The 21,420-nt window shown below is 45.9% G+C and overlaps 1 protein-coding gene across 1 annotated transcript in view; it reads left to right on the top strand.

Annotated features, from left to right (window-relative positions):
* The first annotated feature begins 772 nt into the window (after positions 1–772).
* LOC134380991 (peroxisomal membrane protein 2-like) overlaps positions 773–21,420 on the top strand; it is a 79,116-nt gene continuing 58,468 nt past the window's right edge. Inside the window, exon 1 of the mRNA XM_063101091.1 lies at positions 773–1,081. Within this exon, the coding sequence (XP_062957161.1) occupies positions 773–1,081 (309 nt within the window). The remainder of the gene's footprint in view (positions 1,082–21,420) is intronic.

The raw sequence follows: 21,420 nt of genomic DNA, 5'->3' as shown, positions 1-21,420 counted from the left end.
GAGTGATTTCTGGGGTGGAAGCCATCTGCCTCCTTTCAACTCTCACTCCCGGGGAAGCGACAGCAGAAGATGCAGGGCAGGTGAGGGGCTTGGAGAGCCACTGCCAGCCCATACGCTGAGCACAGAAGGGTTTGGCCGAGCCTGGTGCCCAGGGCTTCCCACACCCCCCAAGCCCCTTCCCAGATGAGAGGCACACACAGCCAGCAAAGTCCCAGAGAGGCACCCCACACAGCTCTGCTCAGGATGGGGGTGCTTGGTGAGTGCTGCTCAGAGACACCCCAATCTCCCCCCCTTCTGGAGACCTCCAGGACCCAGAGTTCCCCCTCCCCTTTTTGGCCAACCGCAGAGTGCAGCGGGTCCCCCGGCCAGCGACGTCGTGGGAGAATCAGGAAGTCAATGCCACATAAACAAGAAGGCGTTTGCCACCAACACCAGAGCATCTAGTTTCTCAGGAGGTCCCCACAAGCTGTCACACCGCGCCCGCAGGAGTTGCTGCCCAATTGTCAACTTCCACCTGACAGCGGCCGCCAAGCATCCCCGCCCGCCCCCGCCCCCGCCCCCGCCCCCGCACTTACACCTCTGCCTTCGCCACCTGTCTGGGTGCCGGTGTCCTCCGTGCCCAGACGTGGCGCGTCTTCTGCTTCCTCCGTCTCTGCAATTCCTGCTTCCAGCCCCAGCCTCAACCTCTTCTCCTCTGGAGGGGCATCGTCTTCCTCCCTCCTCGGCCGGCCATCCCTGCCTCTGAGCTTGCCCGTGTCTTCGGGGCTGCCTGATGGACTGGCCATGGTTCCAGCGGGGCTCTGCCTGCACTCCCGATGCCAGCGGCCTCTCCGCGGGAGCCGGGGCTGGTGAGCGCGGGCTCGGTGGGTCCGCGCGGCTCGGCTCGCGGCTGGGCTTAGCGAGCTGGGGATGCTCCGTGGACCACTCCTGTCTCTCTGCCGCCCTCTGCTGGCTGCTCGCGCGCTCCGCGGCCAGCCCGGGACGAGGCCTGCGCGGGACTCACCTGCCGGACGAGGCGGGCGCTCTCCCCCCACACGCCCAGGGCCAGGCCCGCTCTGGCAAAGCCCTGCTCCCCGGCCAGGTCGCACCTCTATGGCCTCCCTGCCCAAGGAAGGGAGGAGAGAAGGGGCGACCGGGGAGGAGGGACATCAGCAACGTGCATGCACCTTGGTCTTTGGTTCTATTCTGCATCTTGAATGATTTGGAGGTGGCCGAAAACTGAGGCTGTTCAAAACACAGCGGAAATTCAGCCTGGAGGATGACTTTCTTCACGCAAGGGCACCGTCTTTGCATCAGCTATCAACAGATATTTACCAAGTGTCACTATGGACTGGGCATGGTGATAGGGGAGGGAGATATAAAGGTGGGCATGACAGGCATTTTCTCTCCCCCGTGGAGCTCGGTGCCTGCAGAAAGGAACTGAGGATGAACCTCATCAACAGGGCAAAGGGCTTCAAAGGAGAAGTCCCGGGTGCATGGGAGCCTAAAGAAACGGGAGCCTCAGCAGGTCACGGGGCTGGGAGAGGGACACTAGCAGGAACATCATGCTGGAAGTGGCAACTGAGAGGAGATGCACCAAAGAGTTGTTCTCAGCCAGGTGAAGGGCGTTCAGGCAGAGGGAACAGCTTGTGCAAAGGCCCATAGGCTGGGGAAGAGCCAGCAAAAAGGGCTGTGGGGCTGGAGCACGTTAAACGAGGAGAGAGAGTCGTGGTGAGCAGACAGACCAGCAGGGTGAGACAAGATAGAGGACCCCAGCAGGCCCCCAGCCAGGGGATGGTCACAGCAGATGGGCAAAGGTAGGAGACTTTGAGAAATATTTCGGAGTGATTCATTGTTAGCTCTGAATAAGCCCAGCATGCACCCTGGCATCAGTACGGGGCTCCTTCCTGGTCTGTGTGGTGAGCTGAACCAGGAGGAATCTTCTGGACATTGAAGTGTCATGCCCAGATCCCAGGGCAGGCTGAGTGAGCACCAGCAGGCTCCTGGCCCACCCCAGGGGCAAGAGAGCCAGGGAGGCTGCATCCCTTCTATGATTCTGCCCCAAGATCCTGTGCGTCTGTACTCCTGGGCTACCCCCACGAAGAGCTGGGAACCTGTTGCATAATTGTTTCCTCCACGAAGCTCCTAAAGGCAGTCACTGCCCTGCTGGACTCACTGTTTTTTCCTTAACAGCTGTTGCAGGAGGTGGTGCATAGTAGGTGCTCAAGAAACATTTGTTGGGTGAGGACATGGATCTGCTCCAGCACCTTCCTCTCTCTTCCGTCTCTTGCCTCTCCCCAGCACAAATAATTTTAATAATTACCTGTGGGCTTCACGAGTCTCTTCTATTACTTTCCACAAGTTAATTCATCTAAACCTCACAACAGCCCTGTAGGAGATAGGGGTACCATTGTTATCCCCATTGTACAGAGGAGAAAACTGAGGCATAAAGAGGATACGTGACATGCCCAATGTACACTGTGGTGGCTGGGGCCAAGTGACAGTGACGTGATTACTGTAATGGACAGCGGAGTCAATGCAGCAATCAGAATAGTCTGACTCACACACACCTATAGTGATGGCTACTTAATCACGGTCTTCCTGGAGGTGAAATAGATACGAAGCCTACTGGATTCTTACTTGATCTGTATAAGCAGAAGAGTTCCAGGTCAAGTGAGCAGAAGTCTAACCTGTATCATAAAAAGTCACAGCCCCTCAGTCAGTTCCCAGACTTGATCCAGTTTACAGACCCACAACCCATTGACTGAAGAGGAGGTCAAATCCCCTCAAAGAAGGATTCTGCTCCAGTGCCAAAAAACGTATACTGTTAATCTTTCTCCCAGCCTGCCTCAAAGGGATCTATGCCCTATTACCAAGATAACTGTGCACTGGGGAAAAGGGAATAATCTGACCTTTCCAGAGTCACTGCACATGGGCTGTGGACTGACACTAATTACAGGGGATCCAACACAAACATCTCTGGGGCCCACCAGTCAGAATAGGGGCTTATAGAGGCCAGGTGACTGATGGAGTATAAACTCAAGTCTGTCTCACAGTGGGTCCAGTGGGTCCCTGAACCCATCCTCTGGCTATTACACAGCGGTGATGCTGGGACTCAAATTAGAGGCTCTGCTCTTAACCATGAAACATTCTGACATCTCCGGGAAGAAAGCATAATTCAGGGTTCCTACTATCTCCACCCAACTCCAGTGCCCAAGGTCATACTGTCAACCCCATCTTTTGTAACATGTGAAACTAGGCAGGGAAATTAGGGACAATAAAGGAACATAGGGCCACCAACTAGTCATAGGCTCTCTGGTGTGTATTGTAAATGCTACTTTTTCTCAGGTTTAATTTGGCCAGCCTCTGTCCAGTGAGCATCACACCTCTGAAATCAGCTGCTTATCTCTCTCCTCTTTCTCTTGACAGTGAATTCTATAAGGGCTCAGTCTACGGGCTTGTTCATTTTTGTTGTGGTGGTTTAATTAATAGACTGTATTGTTTAGAGCAGTTTTCAGTTTACAGAAAAATGAGCAGGATGTGTAAAGTTCCCATACACCCCCTCAACTGCTCCTACCCCAGTTTCCCATGTTGCTAACATGTTGATTTAGTGTGGCACATTTGTTATAATTGGTGAGCCAATAGTGATACACTGTTATTAACAAAAGTTCATAGTTTGCATTAGGGTTACTCTCGGTGTTGTATATTCAATGGGTTTGAATAAGTGTATAATGGCATGTATCTACCATTACAGTGTCATACAGAATAGTCTCACCGTCCTGAAAATCCTTTGTGCTAAGCTCATTCGCTCTCGAATCTCTATTGCTTTCCATGGTGCCAAGCCCTTAGCTGGAGCACTTGACTGCTGAATGGATGGCTGTTGCAACAAATGTTGCCAAATGTTTCCATTCCAGACAAGTAAAGTGGCCGTGTTATTACAAATGGCATGACATCAACAGAAAGGGCATGAGTTTACCAAGCCATTGGGGCTAGATGCCCCAGGGACCACTCCTCAACTTCCAGGCAGCACAACTAGATCTGACGGTCAAGGCTGGAGAAAAGCCAGAACAAAGAGGATTCCTTTTACTCCCACCTAGGAAAACGTCTGTAAATTCTTGGGAGCCTGGAAATTGGGTGACATCTGGGCCAACAGCCAAAAGTAAAAGAGTCTAGAGAAAGAAGATGCGGATTCTGTTTCTATCAGTCTGATAACAGAATTCTCACCATCTCAGGTGTAAACGTAATAAATAAGTAACTAATAAACAAGTAATAAAACAACAAGCAGAAGTGATGGAAACCATGAGAGAGATTATGGACAATTTAAAGGAAGACACATGTTCTGTGTTGGTGAGGTCTTCAGACCACCACCCTAACCGACACACCCACAAAGCTGATGCACCAGATCCCAATGAGTGTCCATGTCTCCCCAAAAGCAGACCCCAAGACAAGAATTCAAATGCAAGTGGTTTATTTTTTAAGGTGATTCCAGGGAACAGGTGACAGATTGGAGATACGGGATGGAGATGGAGAAGGGAAAGCAGCTGATAAAGGGTTTGTTGTCATCCAAGCTACCACTGTGGGCATCTAGAGCTTAATTCAACTGCAAGAAAGTGTGGAAGGTACACGTCAGACTCATCCCACCCTAGGCGTGCAGGAGCTGAGGTATTCATTCATGAAGTCTCACCCGTAGTGACAGACAGCTACTCCCTGGAAGGTCTTAATTTCCAAGTGCTTCCAGCAAAGTAGGCACCGGTGGCCATAAAAAGCTAAGGTGAGGGCAAGTGGGGGCATGCATGCACAGACATGGTAAGGGCACCAGCAACATCTGCTGTGAAACCTAAGCCAGCTGTGGCCAAGCAAAGTTAAGCAGGACGGCGCTGGGAACGTGGCAGGGGACGATAGGGAGATTCTTTTTGCAGGTCTCAGAGATGTCCAGATTCTTACCCTTCCACAGTGGGGCTTAGAAGTTAGGTCAGCACAGACGGGGCTGTTCAGACAGAGCTCATCTGGGGTGCTGCCTCCTCCCTTCTTAGCCGCATAAACTCAGGCAGGTAAACTGACCTCTGGGAGCTTCAGTTTTTTCAACTTTAAACTGGGGATAATGACAGCACTTTGTGGGATTGTTGTGAGAATTGAACAAAATTATACATGTATGGCTCTTAGCCTGACATAATAAGGGCTCAAAAAAAGAGTTGTTCTATTTTTAAATATCATTAATTCATTTGCTTTTCTTATAAGGAAGGCAAGCCTGGCCCTGAGGTTGGAGGGTCTTGAGGCTTCCAGAAGGAAGAGGGAGCATGAATGATGATGGACTGTGGGCCAGCATCAGAAAGTCAGGGGCAAGGGCCCAGGGGAAAGAGCCGCAGCCCGCTCTGCAGCCAGGCCACCATGAGTCTGATATCTTAAGCTGGGTCTTGGAACATACACGCCACAGCTTCCCTGCTGAAATCCTTCTTGCAAACTTCTAGCCATTTGGGAAGTGTGGGGAAGAGTCTAGCAATTAGGACCACCCTCTTCCCATGAACTCCTGCCTAAGGTTCTTAGTTGAGTCTCCAGGGCTCCATCAGGATGACACCATTACTCTCCCCAAGCTCCCACCTGTCCTAGCTATGTGGGCACACCCCATAAAGGCAGATCCCCTGAGCTCGAGATATTTTTGCTTCCTCTTTAATGAGAAATCCCAACAGGGGGTAGTGATGCCCCAAACACATTAAAAACCATCTACAGCATGGCCATTATCTGTCAGCCAGGACCCCCAATGTCAGCCATGCCCCAATATACTGAGCTGAGAAGTCAGGATTTCTGCTTCTCTGCCTCATTGATGAGAACCCCACAAATCTCATCTTACTTTCCATCAGTAGTTACAGGGGACAGGATGGCTTTCTCCTTCCAAACCATACCCACAGATGCCCACATATCTTTGCTTATAGCTTCTTGGCTTCATTTGGAATACCTGAGAACCTATGTGTCCACCACCTGTAAATTACACAAGGACCCATAGCACCTGCCAGAGCTATCAACAACCTTCCCATCAGTCTGACCAGGAAGACATAATCCCATTGGAAGTTTATTCTTAATTTTTAGTTTTGTTGTCAATTATCAAGAAGCAAATGACATTCTGACAGGTCACCAGATTCCAGGTTTGAAAATGTCACTTTCTGCCCATCTCATCTTTAATTCTGGGATGTGACTGGAATCTCGCATTTTCCTTCTTCGCTAAGGATCATTGCAATCCAGCTCTTCATCTACGTAAATAATTCACACAGAGGGGTTTCTGAGGGTCTCTCCAGACCCCAGCTCCCAATTATTCCCTCTTTAGCTCCAAATCAACTTAGTGAGCGGGGACCTGCCAGGACAACCACTCAAACATCAGACGTCAGCCTTTATGTAAACCATTCCTGCCAGCTCTTCTAAGAGGCATCTCGGGCACATGGATATTTGTCTTGATTATCCAAAACTCCCCTCATCTCATTCTGACTACATGGGTATGCACTGTGTCCCATTGTTTTCTGCCAGGGAGTGCTGATTGCTGCAAGAGCCTTTTCATACATACAACAGCTCTTACAACAAAGACTAATCCCTGCCTTCTCCTGGTATGACTGCACCATAAATTGCAGAGTTTAGAGAACAGAGCATTAAAGGCTGCACCCACACAGCCTGTGTGCGTGACAGACAGCACCAGGGGAGGGGGAAGGCAGGGGCCCCCCAATCCCAATACCATCCTGTCTTCAGCCATAAGACAGCCTCAGACAGGGCCAGGGGCAGCCATGGGAGTGAGAGCAGTTTGTCCGAGAGCAGGCAGAGGTCCTGAGCCCAAAAACTTCTGGACACTCCCAGAGCCAAGACCTCTGAGGCCCTCGGACACTCAGTATCTCACCATCACTGGAGCTGGAAGCTTAAGAGCTCATTTTTGTGGCTCATATTTTTTTCCAGAAAATTCTATGTAATATAATGTGTGATGGGAGATTAAGATGAGTTTTGTAGGCAATGGGATAAAAAACCCATAATAGTTCATTGAACTATTGAACCCTCTGAAATTATATGTACATATTTCCATTTTTCTGAGAGGAAGATATGATTCTGCATTCAAAATTACAAGGGGGTCTAAAACCCCCAAAAAGGCAAGAACCACCAAACTGTACATGTATTCTAATATTTAATATACTTTGATCTCCAATATGACCAAGGAAAAGAGAAAGGGGGGGAGTCATTTTTTAGATGCCTACATAGTGTGGGCACCTTATGTGAACTCTCTCATTTCTTTCTCATACGAATGAGGTAACTATTGTCAGCCTCATTTTTCAGATAAGAAGACAGAGGATCTAAAGCACAAGTTAACTCTGAATGCCGCCCATTTGATAAGAGCCCTGGTAATAATATTAGCAAAATAATAGCAGCTGCTGTTTCTGAGGGTTTGCTGTATGGTGGGCACTGTTCTAAGCATTATATGTATATTAGCTCATTTAATCTTCTTTACAACCCATTGAGGTGATTATTACAACAATTTTTACTATCATCATCATCATCCTCATTTTACAGATGAAGAAGCTGAAGCTCTGAGAACTTGAACAACTGGTCCAAGCTCACCCAGCTAGTGAGGGATGGAGTTAGGTCTTGCATCCCAACTGTCTGCCACGATCCCATGCTTGTATCCACTCAAGGATGCCACCTTCCAGAACTTTCTGGAGACCACTCTAAGACAAAGCTGACTTGACTGCTTAGCAAGGGCCACAGTATGTTCTGTAAGGATTCCAGGATTGACATTAGCAAAGAGTCTTCTTATTTCTCTCATCTTCAGATACAAGTCACCACCCAAGAGCCTCCGCATTGATATTAGTAACAAAACAAGAAAAAACTTCCCTCAAGACCACAATAAGTAACAAGAATAAGATTTTAATGCCAGTATTTTGGGCTCCTGAGCCTGAGCTCTGAAGCACGAGACAACCACCTGCTCAACATTTTATATTCCTGCATGGAAATCCCTGAGCTTAGTGGAAGGCAGTGCAGTCCCAGGCAGGTGATGAACCCCAGTTACCTCCAGAAGATTATACTAGAGAAAACCAAATAGGCAACCACGGGGGCTGGGGTCTCGCAGAATAGAAAATTCCCCAACCCATTGGCCTGAGCAAGGAACCAAATCATCCTAAGGCAGAAGAGAAGTGTCTTTCATCTTTCCCCCCAGAGCTGGCAGCATCCAGTACTTTGAGCAAGGCTAGCGAGTCCTAGAGGGCACGGCTGCCTTGTCTGTGCCCAGCTATGCTACAATACTGTCTTATGAGCATGAGTAAGACGGTGTTCCAAGCAACGCCCCCAACACCGGGTAAAATTCACATGGCAATAATAATTCCTGTTCCTACACACACACACACACACACACTATAAGGATCCTGGGGAGGTGAGCGGAAATGTTAACAAAAAAGATGTGTGTTATCTCCCCAAGTTATCATTCCATTGCTATCTGCGTGCAAACATCTTTTTCCTCTCTCTCTCTCTCTCTCTCTCTCTCTCTCTCTCTCTCTCTCTCTGTCTCTCTCCCCCTCCATCCCTCCATCCCTCCTACTTCTTCTCTTCTTCCTAAGAGGGATCCTGTATTTATCAATACATAATCTTTTATCACACAGTAATAACTCTAGCCACATACCCCTTTCTTGCTGGCTGGGTTACCACCTTTCAATCCCTTGCAGCTGGACTTGTGATTCAGCACCATGAACAGAGCACGTTTCCCCTTTTCCTGTCACAGAGTGGGTGACTATGGATTTCTGATCACCCTCTCTCCCCATCCATCCCTCTCACTCCCTCTTGCCCCCTTCTCTCTGCCCCCCTTTTCCTCCATCTTGTATCCTCCTCCCTTCCCTCTCCTTCTCCTCCCCACTGTCTAATGCTGCTTGAACACACCTGCAGTCATGTCAAAGTTCTACCCAAGGAGGGAAGTTTCTATGATAAATACAGGGATACAGTCCAGCTGGCTGAGAGAACACAGCTTGTGCAGGTCCCAGTCACAAGCAGCACCGGGAGATACCTTGTCTCAGCTCTGATGTCTGATTGATTTGGGCACTGAGCCTCCGGAAAAGGGACAAGGAATCAAATGGGTTAAATTTCGAGGTCTGTGCACTGCGCACACCAGTCCTGAGATGCACTAACTCCAAACATGATGTCTTCTATCCCAGTCCAGAGAAGGGAAAACATTGGGCAATAAGTAGGCTAAAAATTAAGGACTTAGATTCTTTCTTTCTTGCCACCCAAATTTTGCTACTCTCTCTTACACTTACTTGCAACTGAGAAGGGAGAGCCTGTGTTATGTACATCCAAGTGTGCAGATATGCTCTGTGTGTTCAAATATTCTGTAGGTGAGGTAGGGAGGGTTAGAGAGAGGGGGAGGTATTCATGAACAACCCTAGCAGTAGGATGGGAGACAGGCCAGTCTGAAAGCAGAATAAGGAACAGCAGACATATATCCAGTTGGGAAGAGGCTCATTCATTTTTCCCCTGTGCAAATAATAAAAAAGACCTAACATTTTTGAGCAATGATCAGGCCAGGTACTGCTAATTTCTTTCTACGCATCATGCCATCCAATCATGACAACTCTATAGGGTAGACACTATTCCTTTTACATAGATGAGAATACTGACATTCAGAAAGGTTGAGTAACTTGATCAGAGTCACACAGCTAGTAAGCAACAGACGTGCATGACAATAAAAATGGCAAGAGCTACATGACTTAAAGGGGAGAGACTAGGCCTATGTGGAGAAGTTAAATGAACTAGGATTTAGAAAGCTTAGAGATTACTTTTTCCCCATCTTCCAATCTCAACAAGGAATTTATAAAAACAATGCTGATGAGTTCTCCGTGTGGGTGCAGAGTACCAATGAAAACTTAATTAAAGCATAAATGTTTTTAGTTGGATGGTAGACCTGAGTGCCAGAGTAGTTTTTGTTTTCTTTTTTTAAACTGGGACTTGGGTGTCATGATGCAAACAGCACTGGACAAGGGTTGGGAGACTAGAATTTGAATTCTGGCTCTTCCGCTAACTTGGGGGTGACCTTGGGCAAGCTGTTCCAGCTCTCTGAAATTTAGCCACCCACCCTCCTCCTGCCAAAAAGGAGTGGCTCCAACCAAGTTATCTGATGATCCTTCCAGCTATGACATCAGCTTATGTTCCCAAAAGGTGCTTTATGACAAGACCTCCTTCCCTTTGAGAGCTGAGGAAAGCACTAGACCCTTTCATCCACACCCAGGAGCTTTAGGAGCAGGGGTGTTCCCAGCCACTGATGGGAACCATGACCATCTTCAGTCCCCTCAAACTGCTTGCTGAACCTGCCCAGAATGCAAGTTGCCACCAACTCCCCTCCACAGCCAGTCATGTGCCTGCCCCCTCCAGGTGCTAATCCATCAGCTGGGTTTCCTGGGGAAACAGAGCTCATTCTTAAGCTCTCTTTTATGGCTTTTACCCAGAATTGATTTGAATACATCAGTCTAATGCTCTTTCTACAATGGAACCAATTGTAAAAAAGCTTTATTTGCTCAGCTTTGAAAGCAGTTTGGAGCAGCCTTCTTCCCATTTCAAGACTGATGGAGAAAAAGGAAACATGCCATGAATTTGACAAAGGAGGCTTCCTTGAAAGGTGGGAACCGAAAGCCCTCCCAGGATTCTCCAGCAAAAGGGACCCACATCTACAGGACTCATACCTGAAGCAGGCCAGAGACAATCAAATGGGATTTATTTGTTCCTAATTCTAATGCCTCGAGATGATACCTGCTGTGCTCAACCAGAGTCTTGGAGAAGTAAGCCCTTCCTGAAATCTTGTTTCCCTGGTTCCTCATCTCTCAAAAGCACACAGCAAGAGTTAGTCTTTATTGAGTTTTGCCAGTGTTCTAGGCACTGTACCAAGTCTCAAGGGCACCTGCAATTCAATGATCCCCACCACAGCGGCTTTCCATTCTGCAAATGCCCTGATATCTTCCCTACCCCAGGGCCTTTGCATATACTGTTCCCTCTGCCTCTCTCCAACTCCTGCACACACACCCATCTTTTTCATTTTGGCTCCTTCATCCTTCACATCTCTTCTCAAATTCCACTTACTCTGAGGGATGTTTCCCAAACACCCCAGTATGAACTAGGTCTTTACCATTATGCTCTCAAACTATCCTGCTCTTTTTCTTCGTAACACTTTATAGCATAGAAGCAAGATGATATCTTTAGAGATGCAGGATAGTATCTTTAGAGATGCAGATTTGGGAGCCAGAGGACTGTGGAATCCCTGCTCCTCCTCTTATTAGCTGTTGACCTTGGACAAGAACTTAATTATTCTGTGCCTCAGTTTTCTCATCTGTAAAATGGGTGTTATAAGAGCACCCACCTCTTGGAGCTGCAGTGAGAATGAACTGAGCCATCGCACTATAAAGTGCCTAGAGACATGCCTGGCATGTAGCAAGCACTCAATAAATGTTTGCTATTATTTGCGTTGTGACTATCTGATTCACATCTCTCTCCCCACCAGCCTGTGCACTTCATGAGCAGAGAGACTGGTCATCCTGTTCATGAAAATCCTGGGGCCAAGTTCAATGCCTGGCACACATGGGTACTACAAAAATATTTGTTGAATGAATGGAAATTTTGTTTGTTTTGTTGTGAGTGTGTCATACACATTTCAAAGAGACAAAGTAGAAATAGCTCTAATTTTTACCATTTTACAGATGGAAAAACTGAGGCTGGAAACTTGGATTTATCCAAGCCTTGTTGATCAGTGTTCAAGCAAGGCAAGAGTCCACCTGGCCAGCACTTTTCCCACCAGAGGACAGGAAGCAGAAGGCTGGGGCTGCCACTTCTCCCTCTGGGATCAATGGGACTTCCCTGAGGCCCCTCCTGGCTCAGCCAAGGCCACCACACCCCAGCAGTGAGGATGTTATAGCTCAGTCCAGTATCCAGAGAATGTGGCTTGTAGGGCTGCCTGCAGACATGTCCCACCTGCCCCTCCAAGGGGAACCTGATGAGTTGCAAAGATCAAGTCAAAAGCTCTGGCCGATAGTGCAAGATGGAGACAAAAGCTGAGGACCCAGGGCTCAGGGGTCCTCACTGTCTCACCAAAGAATAAACACACCAGTAAGAGGGACCTGCAGTTCACCAGATATGGCTGGCCTTCCATCCAGTGAGATGCACTCAGGTTTGACCTCGGTAATGAAGCAGAGGTGTGGACCACATATACTTTTGTTCACTATTATCCCCAGGGCTCTTGGCAAAGAGCCACCCTTGATAACTATCTATGGAGCTATTGAATGAATAGACTGATGGCTGAATGAATCAAGGGTTGAATAAATGAGTCACAGCAATAATAATAACTTATTTGTCCAGCTTCTTCCTCCCCCCTCTAACTCCTGATGTTGAAGAGGTAAACATCATAATGGCTAAACAGGCAGACTTTGAATCCAGCCTGTCTGCATTCAAATCCCAGCTCTGCCACTCACTGTGGGACAGTGAAAAAGTCACCCAACACTTCTGTGCCTCAGTTTCCCCATCTACAAGATGGAGGTGTTAATAATTCTTCCTGGTAAGACTGTGAGGTTTCGTTGACTTCATACATATGAAGCACTTGGAACAGTGTCTGGCACATACAGAGTAAGTGCTCAAAATGAGCGCTAGCTGTTACTATTACTATATTGGCTCTTCTCTGTATGTTTCTTATTTTCAGATTTATTTGGTTTGCCTCTTGCTATAAGCTTCCTTGAGCCCTTTTGGGAAAGCGACAAAATACAAATCAATTTAATGAACTATCTACTCAAATATAATATTTACAGGGTGAACTTAAACTAACAGATTTTTTCCCAATAAGACACACTTGCAAATTAAACTGTCTAATTTGGTAACATCTTTCAATGTATTAAATGTACATACTCTCTGCTCCAGCAATCATACTTCTAAGGATTTATCCTACAGATACACTCACATGAGTGAGTCAAAATGGTGTTCAAGGGAATTCTTTGCAGTGTCATTTGGGAAAGCAAACAACCCAAAACAACATACATGTCCATGATGGGAGACTGGCTAATCAATTTATGGCATAGCCCTAAAATAGAATATATGCAGCTACTGAAAAATGCAGCAAAGTTTTATGCACCAACATAGAAAGACCTTCAAGACATGCTGTTCATGAAGAAAAGAAGTCGCAGAATGTTGTATAGAGCGTGACTTCATTTGTGCTTCTAAGTACACACACATACACACATATGCACACACACATGCACACCACAGTTGTTATCCACAGTTTGCAGATAAAGAAACTGAGGCTTAGAAATCTTGGGTTTCACAGCTAAGAAACAGCAACCTATACTCTTATCCACTCTACCTGTGACAAAGTCTTGGCAAAAAGAGACACATTGGAGATCAGAGCACAGCTCTAAGGAGCAATCCTGGTAACAAATAAAGAGAAACTAAAAGAGTCAAAAGTGCTGACATTGAACATACACTGAGAGTATAAACTAGATCTTTTTTCTGGGCTGGTTCTGATACCTCATTGTATCTCTCACCTTTTGAACTCAGCATCTGGAATAACAATTTCTAAAAATGTAAGAGACAAAAATAAAAAATTAATGAAATGTGATATATACACATACAAGGAAATATTACTCAGTCTTTTAAAAAGAATGGAATTCTGACACATGCTGCTACATGGATGAACCCCACTTTTCCTTCAGGGCCTGTATCAGCTGCCTGAGAGTTATTATTGCATAACAAACCACCCCAAAACTTAGTGGCTTAATACAACAACCATCATTTATTTTGCTCACAAATCTGCAGTTTGACAGGGCTCAGCAGGGCAGTTCATCACTGCTCCCTGGAGCCTCAACATGGTTCATGGAAAATGTACTTTCAAGATGACTTATTCACCTGGGTGGCTAGTGGGTGCTGGCTGTTGGCTGGAGCTCAGCACAGTTGTGGGCTGTGAGCCTCAGTTCCTCTCCATGTGGTCCCCTCCAAGGGCTGCTTGGGCTTCTTCATGACATGGTGACTATGTTCCATGATCAAGCATCCTTTTTACGAAAGGAGAAATGAGAGAGAGGAAGGAGAAAGCTGTACTGCCTTTTATGACCTAACCTCAGAAATCATGAAATACCATTCCCACTATATTTATGTGCCCGGATTCAAGGGGAGGAAACATAGACCCCACCTCTCCCTGGGAGATCTAGCATCATCTCTAAGAGGAGCACATGGCTTGAAGATATTTTTGTGGTCCTCTTTGAACAATATCATCTGCCACAGGGGCTGTTTCTATGGAATCTCTTTGCCTGTCCCTTTATTTTCAACCTTTCCTTATTGCTTTGTTTTATTGTGGTTCTAGTAAATAGCTGTGGTAGATTGGTTGCAACGATGGCCCCAGTTCTGCTCTCTTTCCTGTGTTCACACCATGTGCAATGTAACTTTGCATATCTTTCCATCAAGATACTGTGTCTGTGTGAATCTGGACTGGCCTTGTCACTTGCTTTGACTAATAGAGTGGAGCTAGTGAGATGGTGTGCCAAGCAACAAAAGCAGGGTCCTCAAGAGACCTGGTGCACATCTGCTTTCTCTATTAGACTCTGTGTCTGTCATGAGAAGAAACCCCATCAGCTTTCTGGAAATTAGAGACCACATGAAGGAAAGCTAAGTTGTCCCAGCAAAGGCCATTTTAGACCAGCCTACAACCACCCAACCTCCAAAATAAGACAGAGACCTGCCAAGCTAAGCAGAATGACCTATCCAACCCACAGCTGACCACAGATGCATGAATGAACCCAGTCAAGATCAGAAGAACAACCCCGCTGACCAACAGATTCATGAACAATAATAAATGCTTATTGTTTCAAGACACTGAGTTTGGGGGTGGTTTGTTAGGCAGTTATTGGATACAAAAACACATCACTGGTTTCTATTTTTTTTAACCTCGGCTGACAGTTGCTGTCTTCTAATGAGAAAAGCACAATCCCTTTATATTTAGTGTAAATGATATACTTGATTTTGATTTTGTGATAATACTTCATGCTTGTGATTTATTTCCCTTTATTTTCTACTTTTTTTATTTTGCCCTGGCTGAATCAAATTTTTATTCGCTCCCTTTTTTGTTTAGGACTTGGCTTTCCCCTCCCAAGTGTTCATAAGTATGTTTCTCTATCGTTCTGTGGAAACAAGATGCCAACTCTTGCCCTCACCAAAAAGCTTTCACTTCTTTGCCTGCCTCCCTCCTCCCAATAAGGTGAGGTCTTTGAGATACTTTTACCATTTCCCTTTCACCACTCTGTTAGTTTTGGTGAGCAATGTTCTAACTGGGAGCTATCGGGTATTTCTGTCTTAAAGAAAACAATTCAGTGCCATGTGTTGAGACCACCCTTGTTCTCTGGATTGAGTAATACTTTTGAAGCTTTCCAGACTTAGCCAATGCATTTATTAAGACTTTTTGACTTGCAAACAGCAGAAACACAACTCAAACTAGCTTGCATTAAAATGAGATTGACTTATATACCCAGGAAGTTTGTGGGGATGATCTTTGCTTCAGGCTTGGCTGGATCTAGGTTCTAATAATGCCATGAGGGCTGTCTGTATGTCTCTCTTTTTATCCCTAAGCTCTGTTGTGCTTTATTATCGGACAAGCTTTACCCAGGTGAACACAAAATGGCAACTCACAGCTCCAAGCCTGTGTCCTATACACAGTTCTTAGTGCCAGCTTAAGAAAAAGCATCTTCCCCAAAACCTCTGAGAAAAGACTTATGGAAAACCATGATTGTCCCCATTCTTATGATATGCTCATTCCTGAACCAATCAGTGTGACCAGCAGGATTTAGCCCTCTGATTGGACAAACCTGAGTCGCAGGACCACCCTGAACCACATAAACTAAACAAGATTATTCTGAAAGTGGGATAGAGTGGTTTGCCAAAGAACAAGGTGTTGACCTGTCCTGTGTACCTACAAGAAGAATCTGAAGAATCCAGGAAATCATAATTGAGTATAGGAACACAAAACTTCCAGGGGAGCAGCAAGGAAAAGAATTCTTTGATACCTTGGGTGCCCTCTCCTTAGATTTTCTCTGCCCCGGCTTGAAGAACCACAGCCATTTCCAAATTCCAAGAGGACATCTAGGTGAGCTCCTTGCTTGTTTGTTTGTTTTGATTTAGTAAAGAAGGATGTGAACTCCAGGATCCCTTGGGAGGCTGCCAGATAAAGAACCATGTGGTTAAAATTCACTCTTGGATCCCATACTCACGACAAATGCAATCAGGGCTTTATACATCTGGCATCAAGAAGCGGTAATCTTTCAGCAAGGTTGAAATCTCACTTGGTGTATTTCTCTCAGCCTTGTCACTAGACCTTCACATTTAACCCAAAGATATTCCTGAGTTAGTAGGAAGCTCAACGATATTTCTTCCCTGACAAATCCTTGTACTTCAGCTCCAGCTATCTCTGGGAATGCAAGCTGACTCCTTGTTAGAAAAATATTGCATGTGATCCTTCCACAGTAAGAGTTGTTGTTCATCATATATAGTGAGATTTTTCCACGAAAGAGAAATATGTCCCCTTTGCTCCATAACCCAAGAAGAAAATAAAACACTGATTCTTACAAATGGAATAAGGTTGAATGGTGCTTTTTATTTCAGCTTCGAGGCTGCATTGATTACTTCTAGACAAAAAAGAAAAAGTTCCATTTCTAATATACAGTCACCCCACATTAGATTTATATACTTGAGTTCAAAGGAAGCCAAGTGAAGTTATCTTGTACCTGATTAACTTCAGTACACAAATCCTACAAATCAATAGTTAATTAAACATGTGGCACCGCCTATGTAGATATGTTACCTCATCCTCCTGCAAACACTACCCACCTTGTATATTATTAAGCTATAGGCCATACAGGCCATTCTCTAGGGCAACATAGAACTGTGCAGATAATAAAATAAATATATTTCCAAAATATGTCTACATAGGGACCTCAAATGTAATATTTTGACTGTACTTATAACTTGGGACATCCCATGTAAGCCACTTCATTTGGTCTGCAGATCTTTCCAGGTCTCAAAATCATTTCCTCATGTGGGCATGCCACCCATATCCTCTGCATATATAAGGTTTGTGAAAATGCTCCCACAGTGATTTGAAGTACTGTGTTTCTATTTTCAAATTTTCTTCAGGCTGAGAGCCTATAAAGTCACCCTCACCCTGATCTCATGTCCACCCATGCCTTCAAAAACACAAATAATCAAGAATAAGGCAAAACTGATTTATTAGTCATTTCCTGGTTACTGGTAACTCTTTAGGGGTTTTTCTTTGCTTTAACTTCACACTCATTTCTGCCATAACAGAATCGTATATTTTATTGATAAATGTATTGGTACCCTGCCTTATTCCGAAGAGGAGTTGAGGCAGCTAAGAAATAGTGCATTGGAAATAGCTTTGTCAGAATAACCCACTGTGTGAACTCGATCTACAGGGATTTCTACTGGCAGCCTTTTCTGTATCCCCTCCCCCACTTCTTCTGGTAACAGGTGCACCCAACCCTCGAAGGACTCTCAAGTTGGGTCAGTCATACTATCTCAAACTCCTGGTCTATGGGCAGATGATTAACCCAAGAGGGCCAGTCTCAATGCTTTCCTGGGAGTTTTTAAGCTGGAGCTGGAAGAGGGAAGTCAATTTTCTTCCTGGTGACAAGGCCATAAGGATGAATGGCCAAGAGACTTCTGCCAAGAGCCTCACCGTGTACAAAAATTTCTTCTATAGTAGGAGGAAAGAAGCCAAGATATACAGATGAGAGGGAGGGAGAAAATGGGTAAGAGCCAACTGTCTCATGGTCTGGTTATATCAACCAATACACTTCCCTTTTCTATTTCAATGAGTTGAATGCGGAACCTTGGAAGAATAGCCCATGAAGAGATGAAGATGCCCATCACTCTGGCCTTTACTGAAGTCAATGTTCACATATTTTAATTAATCCTCTACACCCAATGTATCCAACAGACCTCCCTTCTCTCCTATAACTCTCCTCTGCCCAAGAACCAGACTTTGCAAAGAACACTCTACAAGTCAAGAGACCAAGAATCTCACCAACCAAGAACAAAGGTTGTTGGTCCCTTCCTGTCCTTCTACCTCAGCTGCAGACACAGGGAAGACTCCACCCCTCCTATCCCTAAGCCAACCCTTACCCAGGAAACGAGGCAGTTGGGAGCACATGAACACCTCTCTCAGACTGCCAGGCATTGAGTGTCTGGGAACATGGGCGTGACTAATGGGCTACCTAAAAAGCAGCAGCATCTCGGGAGTCAGGAAGGCAAGCTGGGTATCCAAAGACTCCAGGCAGAGGAAAAGGATCTGAGGATTCCAGATGAGGGGAGTTTGAAAGAAGAATTGAGGGGAGGGAGTCCAAGGGGACAGCCTGTGAAGATGATTAGTGACTGCAGCCTCAGGGAGTTTTAGAGGGAGTTTGCAGCCTCAGGCTAGGCATTGAAGTTATCAACTCCATTTGGGCAAGCAAGCTCAGGTGCACCAGCTGTGGTTCCTAGAAGCACCTTGCTGCTGTAGAATCATTTGTAGTGGTCTTGGGAAAAGCCCAGGGACCCATTTTCGTGCCCACCAAGCCACAGCCTTCCCAGTCTTTGTCAACAACAGTTAACACTTTTGGAGCTGTTTCCAAGTGCCAGGAGCTGTGCTAAGAAATTAACAAGCATCATAGCATTTAATTCTTGTGATAGCCCTAAGAAGTATGAATTCTATTTTTATCTCCATATTACAGATAAAACTAAGATTCAGAGAAATTGTCATGTTCACGCAATCAATGGCACAGCCAGGATTCCAAGTGAGTTCCTTCTGACTCCAAAGCCATGATGCTGGGGTGCTCCTCTGCACAGAGTCTCACTTCCCCCAAGAGACTGGTCTCTGTCATCCACACCCACACCTTCAGACACTGATGGAAACTTTTCCCCAATTCTCATACCATCGAAATTGATTCAAGGATCAGCACTATTTCAAAATTGTGGCTGCTGGTTCCACCCCCATGATGTGACCACCTTGGATATCATCACCAGCCTAAGACTTGCCCACATTCTTCAAGCCCCTCTGCACATGGTAATTGAGAATGCTGGGGTTTACCATCCCCTCATTAAAGCTGACTCAGTTTCCTCAGCCCCACTGCTGCCCAGTCAGCCCACCCCTCAGAGGCCAGAATGTCTCCTGGTCAAACCCACTCAGACATTGACAAAGGGTCACAATTGTCCATCTCAAGTCAAGAGCCAAGGTCTGTGTGCTGAGCACAGAGGAGAACACATTGTGGCTTATTTCCAATAAAATGAAAGTACAGAGCAGAGGAGAAATGAGGAAGGACAGCTCTGAAGCTGCACTGAGTCCCATAAATGACAAATGCTGTACGCTCGTGTCAGGAAGCCAAGGCTATGAAAGCCACAAGTGAATTAGGATGGAATCCAAAGCAGTGATGTCATATGAGAGCATCTTCATGCAGTGCCACTGCCTGGGAACGAGGCTGGCACTCACCCCCTGGTCAGCCAGAGATCTCAGACCTCAGTGGAGCCTCCAATCAGAAGAAGGTGAGAACAGAGCAAAAATGGATTCTGGAGTCACTGCTTCTCTCAAGGAAGCCAGAGTGGTTGGGAAACAGCCACCCTCTCATTGTTCATGAAAGGCATTCCAAGAAGTATGTAAGAGTGGACATTTGTCGGTCTATAGCCAACACTCCCATTAGCAGCCTGATCTGTCTTTGGGAAGAAGTTCTTGGCAGGGGGCAAATCCCAAAGCCCATTTACTGCTGCCAATCCCTTCCACAAGGTTCCCCATGAAACCAAAGGGACCAGATCTTTCCTAGTACCATAGGAGGTCACACAAGACCTGGGCTCAGTGGATCAGATGCTCACTACTAGAATTTGACTCTTGAAAGAGGGTTGCAAAGACAGGATCAGTTCTGTTCCAATGGATGGCTCCAGCTGGCTGGCTCCAACCCTCCCATGTGCCTGCTCACTCCCCAAGCCTGGCTCTGCAGCTGCCTGTGGATTCTGTAAGCCTCAAGAACCTTCCAGTGAAACCCCTACTTGATTCATAGACAGGGTTAGTTGCTGCTGCTTGCAGCCAAGAATCCTGACTAATAGACACTTCATTGTGTTCATTGTGTTGTGTTTTCCTAGCTGGCAGCCCTGAGGATATTTCAGAGAGTGGACATTGGCAAAATTCTATAAAAAGGAACCAGAAACCATCTAGATACTTGCCAGGAAGAAGCACTTGTATTACCAAATTAGGCTCTTGGGTTCCAAAGTCATAGAAATAAACAATGCACCCAGCAGTAAAGCAACACTTTATTGAAAGAGAAGATAGACTTATGTATAATGTGGGTAGCTACAGGAAAGCTAGCCCCCTGAGAGGAGCTGTTCAGGGTCTTTTATAGGGAAAGGAGTTAAGGGGTACAGGTTAGCATCATCATTCTGTGCCTCTGGTGGGGGTATATTCTGTTCTCCCTGGTTGTGCCATGGGCACATGCTCAGTTAGGGCTTTGGTCCTTGCACCTCCTCAGTAGGTCCATGATGGTGATATTCATTACCATCACCCCAGGAGCGTCACTGTAATGGTCACATTGAAGTTTTGTGAGAGTGTGAGAATTCCTAAAGGGGTCTTAAGGTTTATCTGTAACTTAATTTTTACAATTATGGTAAACAAGTCTTGGGGAGGGTTTTTGCAACTCAGTGAATATCTGTTCCCCTCTTATCTCAGTTTATTTTATCAGAGTGGATCATGGGGTAATCATGCAACCTGGGGGTCTCATGATTGAGGAGTGGAAAAGTAACAAAGTGTCCTCTGCAGGGAAAATAGAGACAGTTTGGTTCACAGGCCTAGCCCTATTCTGTCTCACTTACAGATGCTTGAGGAAAGACACAAGATAGTGATGTATCAAATGAAGCCCAGATTCCCAGCCCAAGTTCTTTCTTCCATAACTCAGGGCCTTTGCATATGCTTTTCCCTGGGCCTTTCATCTGGCTAAAGTGCACACTTCATTCAGGTCTCAGTCTAAATGTCACTTCTTCAGAAAAGCCATCATAATTGGTCACCATTTGTTTAACTTGTTGTTTCTTTGTTTAAGGTCCATTAGACTGTAAGCTCCAGCAGGGAGTGACCAAGGCTGTTTTGTTTACTACTCTCTCCCCAGTGCCTATCATAGCCTGGCATGTAATTGGAATTCCACGAATATTTATAAAGGAATTCACATCCATAAGATGGAATCACCCATCCAAATGATGTATATCCTCATAGTACCCAGAGGCAGATGTTGTTATTATCATCCCTATTTTCCAGGTAGGAATCTGAGAAACAAGGAGTCTAAGGAATTTGCCATAAGCCACCTAGAGAGTGCAGGGTGGAGACAAGATTTGAATCCAAGTATACTGACTCCAGAGTCCTGGCAATTGCTCCACAGAGCAGAGGTTTTA

This window comes from Cynocephalus volans, chromosome 6, assembly GCF_027409185.1.
Source record: "Cynocephalus volans isolate mCynVol1 chromosome 6, mCynVol1.pri, whole genome shotgun sequence".
NCBI classification, from domain to species: domain Eukaryota; kingdom Metazoa; phylum Chordata; class Mammalia; order Dermoptera; family Cynocephalidae; genus Cynocephalus; species Cynocephalus volans.
The sequence above is the reverse complement of the archived record's forward strand: the minus strand, read 5'-3'. Positions and strand labels throughout refer to the sequence as shown.